Source organism: Oncorhynchus masou, chromosome 15 (genome assembly GCF_036934945.1).
Source record: "Oncorhynchus masou masou isolate Uvic2021 chromosome 15, UVic_Omas_1.1, whole genome shotgun sequence".
NCBI classification, from domain to species: Eukaryota; Metazoa; Chordata; class Actinopteri; order Salmoniformes; family Salmonidae; genus Oncorhynchus; species Oncorhynchus masou.
Window position 1 is genome coordinate 59,673,449 of NC_088226.1, and position 12,908 is coordinate 59,686,356.

General features: G+C 42.5%; 1 protein-coding gene across 2 annotated transcripts in view; it reads right to left on the minus strand.

Annotated features, from left to right (window-relative positions):
* Positions 1 to 1,326: 1,326 nt before the first annotated feature.
* LOC135556561 (peroxisome proliferator-activated receptor alpha-like) overlaps positions 1,327 to 12,908 on the minus strand; it is a 79,103-nt gene continuing 67,521 nt past the window's right edge. For both annotated transcript variants that reach the window (XM_064989864.1, XM_064989863.1), the window contains exons 6-7: positions 6,444 to 6,900; positions 1,327 to 6,224 (exon numbers count right to left, since the gene is read on the minus strand). In XM_064989864.1, the coding sequence (XP_064845936.1) occupies positions 5,980 to 6,224; positions 6,444 to 6,900 (702 nt within the window). In that variant the 3' untranslated portion in view covers positions 1,327 to 5,979. The remainder of the gene's footprint in view (positions 6,225 to 6,443; positions 6,901 to 12,908) is intronic.

Here is a 12,908-nt window from a genome sequence, read left to right on the forward strand (position 1 = left end):
AAAGCGAGGTCCAAACAGAAATGGTTTGTCGAGATCGGTGTGTAAGAACTTGACTGGCCTGCACAGAGCCCTGACCTTAACACCACCGAACACCTTTGGAATTAATTGGAACGCAGACAGTGAGACAGGGATAATCGCCCAACATCAGTGCTGTACCTCACTAATGCTCTTGTGGCTGAATGGAAGAAAGTGCCTGTAGCAATGTTCCAACATCTAGTGGAAAGCCTTTCCTGAAGAGTGGAGGCTGTTATAGTTGCAAAGAGGGGACCAACTCTATGTTAACGCCCATGATTTTGGAATGTGATGTTCGACGAGCAGGTGTCCACATACTTTTGGTCGTGTAGTGTACACACTTCGAAACCCAGAACAGAAATCGTGTTTAATTGCGTCAGTTGCTCAATTTAGTTCTGGGGGCAGGTATATTCGAAAATGTACTAGAACGAGGGCTGTAGCCCCACCTCCTCTCTGTGCAAGTTTCAGGAAAGTCTATGGGCCACATGTCATCCTCTCTTCTGAAATCTAAAAGATGCGAGCACCTGCAATATCGTGATTTGTGAAAAATGATCAGTGACGAAAGATCTGAGTACCGTAACAAACTTCATCCTGATCCCACAGTCTGTTGAGAGACGCTATGATACCATTTATGTTACGTGCGTCTGAGAGATTGCACAATTTAAGACATCATTTGCAGTTGTTTCTGAAGACCAGCAGATGGTGTCCTCAATCTCAACATCCCATGGCTTCATGCATTTACAGGTAACTGCCAAAATAAAGAAAACACTTGAGTTGTTTGAGCTTTTATGGGGTGTATTGTCCTGGCATGGTTTAGTTCCACTCAACCTCTTAGAGGGCAAGGAAAACACCAATAAATACACAGCCATTCTGAGTGATTGCTTTCAACCTATGGTGAAACATTTCTATCCTGATGGGAGTGGTCTCTTCCAGGATGACAATGCCCCCATCCACAGGGCACGAGTGGTCACTAAATGGTTTGATGAGCATGAAAACGATGTCAACCATATGTCATAGCCGTCTCAGTCACCAGATCTCAACCTAATTGAACACTTATGGGAGATTCTGGAGCGGCACGAGTTTTACACCAACATCAAAAAAACTATTCTTTGTGGAAGAATGGTGTTGCATCCCTCCAATAGAGTTCAAGACACTTGTAGAATCTATGCCAAGGTGCTGCCATTGAAGCTGTTCTGGTGGCTTGTGGTGGCCCAATTCCCTTTATTTTGTCAGTTACAATACCTTTCATTTATTCAGCTCTCACTGTCAATCAGATGTTATTATTTACTTGAAATAGATGGACAATAACGTTGATTTTTTTTAAATAATTTTTATTTGTGAATTTATTCAAAGTCAACTTGTTTTGTTGTTTAAATTACTAGATAAACATTCATCAAAAATGTACTTTATTGTTACCAAGCCACAGTATACATAAACAAAGCATCAAAAGACTGTCTTCAGTCTCTTTGCATGACACTAGCCATAAAAACACTGCATCAACTCTTTACTACAAAATACAAACCTTTTCCTATATCTTCTGCACTCATCATCTCTGCAGAGTTGTATTTATTATTATTATTATTATTATTATATGTGTGCTGTATGGCAGGGCACTATAAACTCACTTGAAAAATAAAAGAACAGTACCTCGCTATGTCCTGAGCTAGTATAAACTAAGGGACACAATATTTTCCCTGATACTTGTCAAAAGTCCCTTGTCAATTCAACACAAAACAATATAGATCCTTAAGGGTAGCAGTCATCTTCAATTTACCAATCACATAACTTATCCTCTGGGTTTTTCCTCTCGTGTTTGAACCATTATATAATCTTGTTTGTATTTACACTATTGCAAGAGAGCAACCTCTCTAATGTGGAGGAATGTAATTCCAAACAGTCGTTATGTTCCACAGATTCAACAATGGTCTGTCTGCCTATCACAATTTTGAAACCTTCCTTATTCTATCATGACGCCATATCCTCTCGTTGTGTATCTCTGTACTGTGTAGTATCATATCCATACCAGCAGCTTCTGGCAGGAGGACACAGAACTGTACAGAACTGTGTGCAGCTTTCCTTTACTCCATTGTGTCTAGTGTTGTATGTCATAGGTTAAGGCACGGGTTGAGTTTCATCCCTAATGTGTTCTGTTCACTTTGTGATTCTAGAATCTAGTGGATTAAAGCAGCGTTGCATTTCGCAGAGGTCTGACAATCCAGAGCAATAGATATTGTAGAACTGCCATTACAGGCAGCTTGAAATTCAGTCATCTAACATATGACATGATTATAATGATTATACTTCAGTAAGTTAGAACACAGCAGCGAGTGAGGAGGGAAGCCAGTAAAACGCTTGATACAGCGGAAGCATGTTAATTAAGCAATAAGGCCAGAGGGGGTGTGGTATATGGCCAATATACCACGGCTTAGGGATGTTCTTATGCGCAACGCAGAGTGCCTGGATACAGCCCTTAGCTGTGGTATATTGGCCATATACCACAAACCCCAGAGGTGTCTTATTGCTATTATAAACTGGTTACCAACGTAATTAGGGCAGTAAAAATACATGTTTTGTCATCATACCCGTGGTATATGGTCTGAAATATCAACCAATCAGCATTCAGGGCTCGAAACACTCAGTTTCTAATAAACAATATACTGCATGTTTACTGCATTTAGCTGATTTCTGATGAAATCACTGTTCATTGTGGACAAGTTATGAGTGTGTAATGTTCTATATACTGTACATGTATCAGAACAGAGAGGGGATATAGTAGGGCCACAAAAACAACAAACCGTTTGGCTTGAAGAACATAATGAGACAGTTATGGAGCATTTATGTTCTGAATAGTGAAATTACGCCCTAATCATCCCCTTTATTACCTAATCTTCCACCTGAGACCATAGCAGAGAAGGAAACCTGCAGTATTGATGTAGGATCTGTGCCACGATAGCTTATTATCAGTCTTAACGCTGATGATTTACTTATGCATGTTCAAGACGAATAATATATCCAGATCATGTTGTTGAGTGAAAATAGTGTCAATAACCCATGAAAGGTTTTGCGTTCAAGTGTTGATATTTGCTATGAGTGCTTTTAGTATCCCTACACCGAAGCACAGCACATAGAGAACATGTTAACTCCCCCTCTCTCTCTCCCTCCCTCTCTAGTGTGGGAATTAACCAAAGGAATGTTCCCAGTGGGAATCACATCTATGGTTGTATCACCAGATACTTAGCTATTCTATTTACATTGCATTTTTCAGCCTAGTTATTCAACGAAACAATTTCTGATATACTCATATATATATATGATCCAACTCAATTATAACATTGTCAAATTAGGTAGCGCTTAATCAAAAACATACCTACATTTCTGTACCATTTAAAACATTGAAATGTATTTACCAGACAAAAAGGAATACAAAACATACCCAATAATAGTTAGTATCTTGCATACCTCTGGTTATAGTTGGGGAAAGCAATCACATAATCACTGAATCTATGTACAAAGCATTAATAGAACGTGGTGCAGAGAGTGAAGCTAGGTCCATTACACCAATAAAAAACATTGATTTGTGGATTCATGAGAATTTGCTACGGTAAGCAAAGAACAAACAACATTCCCTCACGGAAAATACACACACGTACTGTATATCCTTTCCATCAGAAAAGCATGCACACAGGAAAGATCATTTCATTCTGTCTTTGAAACATTCTCAACAGTTCTGGCAAGGATGGATGGCTGGTTTGATGAGGCAGCTTTAGTATTTCATCTCTACTAGATAAACAAAACTGGTGTAAATAGTATCAAAATACCCACTGAACCCTAGTCTATGGAGTAATGAGAGGGAGAGAGAGAGAGAGGGGAGAGAGAGAGAGGGGAGAGAGGGGAGAGAGGGGAGAGAGAGAGAGAGAGAGAGAGAGAGAGGGGGGAGAGAGAGAGAGAGAGAGAGAGAGAGGGGAGAGAGGGGAGAGAGAGAGAGAGAGAGAGAGAGAGGGGGGAGAGAGAGAGAGGGGGGAGAGAGAGAGAGAGAGAGAGAGAAGGCTGTCTAGTTAATGGCTTAAAATGCTGTAAATCTGCTCTCAATCTGCCTTTGTTAAGGTTTGAATATAGTTTGAAGTCATATTAGCCCTTTAATACCAGTATACAAAACAAGATGGAGTGCCAAATATTACAGTATATAAAAGAGTCTCATATCATATCTCGTAAGCACACTGTGCTTTAGTGTTGCGTTGTGGGTGCATTTACACAGTGAATCTCTGATTGGTCATTTCCAAATCAGTCTGTTTTGAATGAAATCAAACCACTTACAAACAAATGTCCTGATGGAGCCATGTTCTGAACGGTGGGGGTAACACTATTGACATGCTAGTTTGTTTACTTTTGTTTGTGAAAGTATTGAAAATGAAAAAATCTTTGAAATCATTGAGCTTCACCATGGTTTTATAAAATGAATATAATGTACACAAAGCCTCCGTGTTAGAGTTTGGTCTAGATAGGAGAGGAAAATGAGATGAAGGGCAAGGTATGTGAAAACCATCACTAAAAAGCACATAGTGAATTCTCGGTCAAAGTATGACTGATGAGTAACTGACGTTTGAACAACTGAGACCTGTGGCAGCCAATAATGTGTCCCTCCAACTGAGGCTGTGGGTCTTTGCCCAAAAGAGCAAAGGACTAAAAACTCAGTGGGATAAATGGGGAGCACTGAAACTCTGTAGCCTCATTCATGATAACATTAGCAAATATGCAAATGTTAAATGAACAATTATAGCTAAAGTCATTTTTTTCCCCCAGAGGAATCCAAATTTCTTAGACATGATAAGTTATAGCCTAAGCAGGAGCAAGAGCTTAGAAACGCACAGGAGAGGTTTCCCCAAATGAATTAAGCAATATGTTACATTTACTTGTACTGTGAGTTGGATTTTGAGCCGCTACAGCCACATCTGAGGGACAGTAACCTGGTACAGTGTTAGGAAACTGAATATAGGAGAGACACACACACCGGCAGTGAGAGAGACAGACACTCCTGAGGACCTTATTGACCATGCAATCCCATAACCTCACTGGGGGAGAACATCCAATCGCTAAAAAGCTGTCTTACAGTGAGACACAGTCACTCACATCTGAAATCTGTATTCGGCATTGAAGTCGCTTGGGTGTCTTTACTGCAAAATAGGTGTGCAACATTATCATTATTTTCTCTCACTCTGAAGTTCGTTACAAAATGACATAGTTATGAAGATACTGCTGGAGTGGTGATTCTGTTGATACGTCCTGCTGTTCATCACTCAAGGGCCTGATTAGGTCAGAGATGTGTGTACCGTATAGGAAAGGGATGCCCTCTAGCAGGGACTCTTGTGGCTATAGTCTGACTGAATCATATGCTGCATTTAGACAGGCAGCCCAAATCTGATCTTTTTCCCACTAATTGGTCTTTTGACCAGTCACATCAGATCTTTTCATATCAGATCTTTTTCAGAGCTGATCTGATTGGTCAGAAGACCAATTAGTGAAAAAAATATCAGAATTGGGCTGCCTGTCTAAACACAGCCACTGTTATCTAAACAAGCAATTGATTATTTGATCCGTGTACTTATTTCTGACGTTGGACAAAGGTGTCTAAACCTAGTTAGGACAAACCCTGGAACAGGACACTCAGTTCAGCTTCACATTGCCCATCCACACAAGGTAATATGGCCATATAGGTCCCTGTGGGGATAGTGGACCCCACTACAGGTGCCCAGAATATAGTCCTATTGTCCTCACCGGTCCTGTCTGAAAGATGCATCTGGGGGTCCAGTGGTTCAATCCTTTCATGGTGGGACTATTCAGAGAGACTGTTCACGCATGTGTCCCCAAAATGGAGAGCAACCTCCTTTCTAGACTCAGTACATGTCCCCAAGATGGAGGGTGAGGTGGGTGTGTGACACAGCCCCCACCCTCCTTTCTGGGCTCAGTGTCTCAGTACATGTCTCTGTAGATCTCCTGCAGCAAGGGGTGGAGTGACATGTCCTCTGTTTTCTTGATCTCCTGGACCAACTGAGCGTGCTCAGTGACCAGCTGCCGGAGGTCGGACAGTTTCTGCAGCAGCTTGGGGAAGAGGAAGGTGTCGTCTGGGTGGTTGGCCAGCAGGTGGAGCCGCAGCACCTGAACAATGTTCTCCTGCATGCGCTCAATGTGGCCAACGTTCACCAGGCCGGGACGGTCTGAGGGAGAGGAAAGAGGACAGCAAAATTAGAGAAAGAAGGTGGATTATGCCAATCCAAGAAGAGACATTATGATTTGCATAGAGCTGAAGAGCAAATCCATCAAGAAGATAAGTAATAACACTAGTAATTACCTACCAATTAGTGGCAACTACCAATTAGTGTACCAATTAGTGGTCATTAACCCCGGATCCCAGCCTCGACCTCTCTCTCTCTTACCTCCACAGCAGATGATGGCGGCCACAAACAGGGCCAGGTCACTGTCATCCAGCTCCAGCCCGTTGAACTTCATGGCGAACTGGAACTTGGGTTCCATCATGTCGCTGAAGGGCCTCCTCAGACTCTTGAGAAACTCCCTGGTGATGAAGCCCGACCCGTAGGCCACCAGGAGGCCGTCCTTGTTCATACATGAGGCCAGCAGGGCGAACAGCGCCTCGTACACTCCATACTTCAGCAGAGTCACCTGGTCGTTCAGGTCCAGGCTGGAGAAGCCGGGGACAGACTTGGCGAACTCAGTCAGCTCTGTGACCGTCTCCACGGAGGTGCACTGGCAGCAGTGGAAGATGCGGACCTCAGCCTCCTTCTCCAGCAGATGTCCCCCAGCCGTGCCCACCATCTTGGCAACGAGGGTCTGCTCTGCCAGCTGGAGGGTATCCATGTCGTGGATGACAAATGGCTGCAGGGGCATGAAGGGAGACAGGTTGGTGAGGAGACATACATTTTGATTGAGCTAAAGCACGGATCTTCCACGCTCCGGTTTGAATCTTGGAAATAGTCTGTAGTCATGTGTAATGAATGCCCATTATGTAGCAACGTTGGTAGATAGGAATGGCCCTATTTCAAACACTTGCCCCTAGAAAGGTTACTGTTGGACTAGTAACCGGAAGGTTGCAAGTTCAAACCCCCGAGCTGACAAGGTACAAATCTGTCGTTCTGCCCCTGAACAGGCAGTTATTAACCCACTGTTCCTAGGCCATCATTGAAAATAAGAATTTGTTCTTAACTGACTTGCCTAGTTAAATAAAGGTAAAATAAATTAAAAAAGACCCTGTGGAAAAGGTAAGTATTTGCAATATTACTACTACTAGAGTGAGGAAAGGAAATATGTTATTTCAGGAAGTTTATATTCTTATTGTGACATAATCTGATCCCTGTCCTTGACCCTAGCGTAAGTTTAGATCTCCCCCGTCTCAAAACCTAAAATGGACTTTATGCCATTATGAATCTGGCGAGGTTAACTTGTTTCTACTGAAATATGTTTAGGGACAGGGAAAACAGGTCTAGATGTCCTACGCTGTAGCAAAACAAACAACAGGCAAATCTAATATACAGGAATCACGTGTGTACCCTTTGACACGGAGCCATGTCTTACAAAAACACTGCTGCCTGTGCTTCCTCAACAAGCACTGCAAAGACACCAACTCAACATGATTCCAACAGGAAATACACAAGGACTGTGTTTACTTAAATAAACTCAACAGTTATCTAACTCTACTTTGCAACGGGTTAAAAAAGAACACGTTTGTTTTTAGATTGTAAGGCTGCTAAACAACTGTCTCTGGGTCACTGTTTTGGTGGGGCTGTTTTGGAAGTAGGCTACACTACCAGAGATGCAGTGGTGAAAGTTCCCACAGACGCCAATCCAGCACCTGCTCCTGTATATCAAACCCAGAGCTCTGAAACGTTAATGCTGCGCAAACGATAAACTACATGCTACACACAGTTTACTCAACTCACAATATGATACGCTCCCAACATTTCACTGGCAATGCATGCCAAAATAGTATTGTTGATGGTGGCAACTGGGTGGAAGGCGGAGCAGCTTGATCAAAAACAGAAAATGTGTTCAATCTGTGCATACTGTATGTAGAAGGCACTACACTGTAAATAGAATGAAAAAATATTCAACATATAATTGTAAGGCAACCAGCTGCAATAGGATTGTGTTTGCTCAACATTTGTGAATATTGCTGAAACAATATACAGTTGAGTGAACAAACCTTAACACATTAGCTTCAATTCTTGCCCATTTGAAGTCCACTCAACTCACAGAATAATGCTGATTAAACCATTGATTAAGTTTGCTTTTTTCTTTCTTTTTTTACAGTGTACTGGAGAGTGTTTGGGTAAATTGAGAATTTATTTTTTGTGGCGGGCCGGGCGCAGTGCGCGCTAACCAAGGTTGCCAGGTGCACAGTGTTTCCTCCGACACATTGGTGCGGCTGGCTTCCGGGTTGGATGCGCGCTGTGTTAAGAAGCAGTGCGGCTTGGTTGGGTTGTGTTTCGGAGGAAGCATGGCTCTTGACCTTCGTCCCTCCCGAGCCCGTACGGGAGTTGTAGCGATGAGACAAGATAGTAGCTACTACAACAATTGGATACCACGAAATTGGAGAAAAAGGGGTAAGAAAATTAAAATAAATAAAAAAGAGATATCTATATACAATGAGTGTACAAAAGATTTCCATGACAAAGCTATGATCCCTTATTGATGTAACTTGTTAAATCCACTTCAATTAGTGTAGGTGAAGGGGAGGAGACAGGTTAAAGAAGGATTTTTAAGCGTTGAGAGAATTGAGATGGATGTGCCATTCAGAAGATGAAAGTTCAAGACAAAATACTTAAGTGGCTTTGAACGGGGTATGGTTGTAACGGCGTTCTTCGTTTGTCGAAAGAGAGTCGGACCGAAATGCAGCGTGTTGGTTACTCATGTTTCTAATAGACAAATGACGATACATGAAATAACAAAAACAACAAACGGAATGTGAAAAACCTATACAGCCTGTCTGGTGAACACTAACACAGAGACAGGAACAATCACCCACGAAATACAAAGTGAAAACCAGGCTACCTAAATACGGTTCCCAATCAGAGACAACGAGAATCACCTGACTCTGATTGAGAACCGCCTCAGGCAGCCAAGCCCACACAACACCCCTACTCAGCCGCAATCCCAAATACTACAAACCCCAATACGAAAATACAATACATAAACCCATGTCACACCCTGGCCTAGCCAAATATATAATGAAAACACAAAATACAATGACCAAGGCATGACAATGGTAGTACATGCCAGGCACACCAGTGTGTGTGTGTCGAGAACTTCAACACTGCTGGGTTTTTCACGCTCAACAGTTTCCTGTGTGTATCAAGAATGGTCAACCACCCGGACAACCAGCCAACTTGGGAAGCATCGAAGTCAACATGGGCCAGCATCCTTGTGGAACGCTTTCAACACCTTGTAGAGTCCATACCCTGACGAATTGAGGCTGTTCTGTGGGCAAAAGGGGTGAAACAAACAAACACTTTGTACTTTTTAATTACACTTTTAACATAGGCCAGGCCCTGTTGTTACCTGATATCCCTGCAATAATTCCTTGCATTACGCCTGGTAAGAAAACACTTTAATTTGCTTAACTTGCCATTAGTTCCAACATTGGCAAAATTTTCTCCATGGCCAATGGATCATCTTACCCCAAGGCAAACCTTTTGACTATATTAGCTCACACAGCTACAAGGATGGACTTTCATGCTAGGTTTAGGACCTCATATGGTAGCTTATAAAGACCCCAATGTATAGAACAATCTTCAAATGATCTACTTTGGTTTAGATCACCAACAACTGAATTTGGCTCTGCACGGAGTATCCCTAAAGTACCCTTCATGTGCATTTTACCAGTAGGTCTATGGTCTCATAAGTTTTCTCAAGTACCCCCAGCTGATAGGCCAAGTACCCCCAGGGGTCCTAGTACCCCTGGTTGGGAACCACTGGTTTAGATACAAACATCATAAAACCTCTAACACAATAAATTCATTTGACTTGGCGAAAATCTGTTTTTTGGAACTAACTTTCATATCACTTTTTCAATGTGGTTTCTTCCCCCACAGACTCCATGAAATTATGACCTCTTCCTAAATATTTGGTCACATGATTAATTTTGTGTACAGTGCATTTGGACCCCTTTCCTTTTTCCAAATGTTGTTACAGCCTTATTCTAAAATTAATTAAATAAAAAATGTCCCTCATCAATCTACACACAATACCCCATAATGACAAAGCAGTTAAACATTATTTTTTTTGCAAATGTATTAAATATTCAAAACAGAAATACCTTATTCACATAATTATTCAGACCCTTTGCTATGAGACTCGAAATTGAGCTCAGGTGCATCCATGTTTCCATTGATCATCCTTGAGATGTTTCTACAACGTGATTAGGTCCACCTGTGTTAAATTCTATTGATTGGACATGATTTGGAAAGACACACACCTGTCTGTATAAGGTCCCACAGTTGACAGTGCATGTCAGAGCAAAAACCAAGCCCCGAGGTCTAAGGAATCGTCCTTAGAGCTCTGAGACAGATCTGGGGAAGGGTACCAAAACATTTCTGCAGCATTGAAGTTTCCCAAGAACACTGTGGCAACTATACTATTCTTAAATGGAAGAAGTTTTGAAACACCAAGACTATTCCTAGAGCTGGCCACCCGCCAAACTGAGCAATCGAAGGAGATGCGCCTTGGTCAGGGAGGTGACCAACAACCCTATGGTCACTCTGACAGAGCTCCAGAGTTCCTCTGTGGAGATGGGAGAACTTTCCAGAAGGACAACCATCTCTGCAGCACTCCACCAATCAGGCCTTTATGGTAGAGTAGCCAGACGGAAGCCACACACATGACAGCCTGCTTGGAGGTTTGCAAAAGGCACCTAAAGGACTCCCAGATCATGAGAAACAAGATTCTCTGGTCTGATGAAACCAAGATTGAACTATTTGTCTTGAATGCCTAGCGTCACATCTGGAGGAAACCTGGCACCATCCCTATGGTGAAGCATGGTGGTAGCATCATCATGCTGTGGGTATGTTTTTCAGCAGCAGGGACTGGGAGACTAGTCAGTCGAGATTCTTGATGAAAATCTTCTCCAAAGCTCTCAGGACCTCCGACTGGGGCGAAGGTTCACCTTCCAACAGGACAATGACCGTCAACATACAACATACAACGCAGGAGTCTCTAAATGTCTCTAAATGTCCTGAATAAATGGGTCTTCCTACAAACAAGGGAGGCTCAACTTACCCCTTGAGCTCAACTTAACCCACTCTCCCCTCAAGGCATTGCTAAAGGCTATGCTAAAGCTAAACTGAGTGTCTATCCATACAGTGTAGTTGGTCCACAGTTTCTGCTCACTGTTTACAACACTGTGATACCATGAGCTCATTGGGAAACCTGGAGAAGATCAAACCATGCTCTTAGCTGCTTGGACTGAATCACTTCTAACAACTGGACTAGACTATCATTAACTCTTGTAACTAGTAACTGGACCTGACTACTGAACTCTGAGTGGATACTCAATGGATAATGCCAGAGAAGCCGGTGTTTGCAAGATATATTGGCACGCCTGCAAACAGTGGCAGCTCTGCTTCTAGCTCCTAAGCAACTTTGCTGTATTTTGTTTTTTTGGTGTGTTATTTCTTACATTATTAGCCTAGAACGTTTAAAAATATATATATATTACATACAGCCGGAAATAACTTTTGGATATCAGAGCGGTGGTAACTCACCAGCATTACGGCCAGTAATACGACTTTCCTGAATTGGATCCTTTACTTGTATCCCCTAGGGCAATTGAACTTATCCCAGAGGCTGACGTGGCCAAGACGTGGCCGGAAGAAAATAGGTATTCGGAGTGGACTTCTAGTCCGAACCAGGAGGAGGGCACACCATCCACCGCTTCCGAGTGTATTACTCGCTAATGTTCAGTCTCTGGACAATTAAGTCGACGAGATCAGGGCAAGGATCTCCTTCCAGAGAGACATAAGGGACTATAACATACTCTGTTTCAGGGAATCATGTCTCTCGGGATATACTGTTCCCGTCCATGCAGACAGGAGTAAAGAACTTTCTGGGAAGAAGAAAGGCGGGGGTGTATGTTTCATGGTTAACTACTCATGGTGTGATAACATACAGAAATGGTATATTCCCACTCAAGCCGATACCACAACAGCCCTCAAGGAACTACACTGGACTTTATGGAAACTGGAAACCACATATCTTGAGGCCGCATTTATTGTAGCTGGGATTTTAACCAAGAAAATTGAAAGAAACCGCTATGGAAGTTCTATCAACACATTGGCTGTAGTACTCGCTTAGGAAAAACACTAGGCCACTGCTACTCGCCTTTTCGAGATGCCTACCTTCGGCAAATCAGATCACTGCTCCATTTTTCTCCTCCCTTCCTATAGGCAGAAACTCAAACAAGAAGTACCTGTGCTAAGGACTATTCAACGCTGGTCTGACCAATCAGAATCCATGCTTCAAGATTGATCACAAGGACTCTGATATGTTCTGGGTAGCCTATGAGAATAACATTGACGTTTACACGGACACAGTGACTGAGTTCATCAGGAAGTGTATAGGGGATGTTCCTAAGGTGACTATTAAAACCTGCCCAAACCAGAAATGGAAAGATGGCAGCATTCACGCAAAACTGAAAGGGCAAAAAACTGCATTTAACCATGGCAAGGTGACTAGGAATATGGTTGGATACAAACAGTGTAGTTATTCCCTCCGTAAGGCAATCAAACAGGCAAAACATCAGTACAGAGACTGAACTAGCACTCACTTCTGTCATCATGAAGTGCGTTGAGAGGTTAAGGATCATATCACCTCCACTTTACCTGACACCCTAG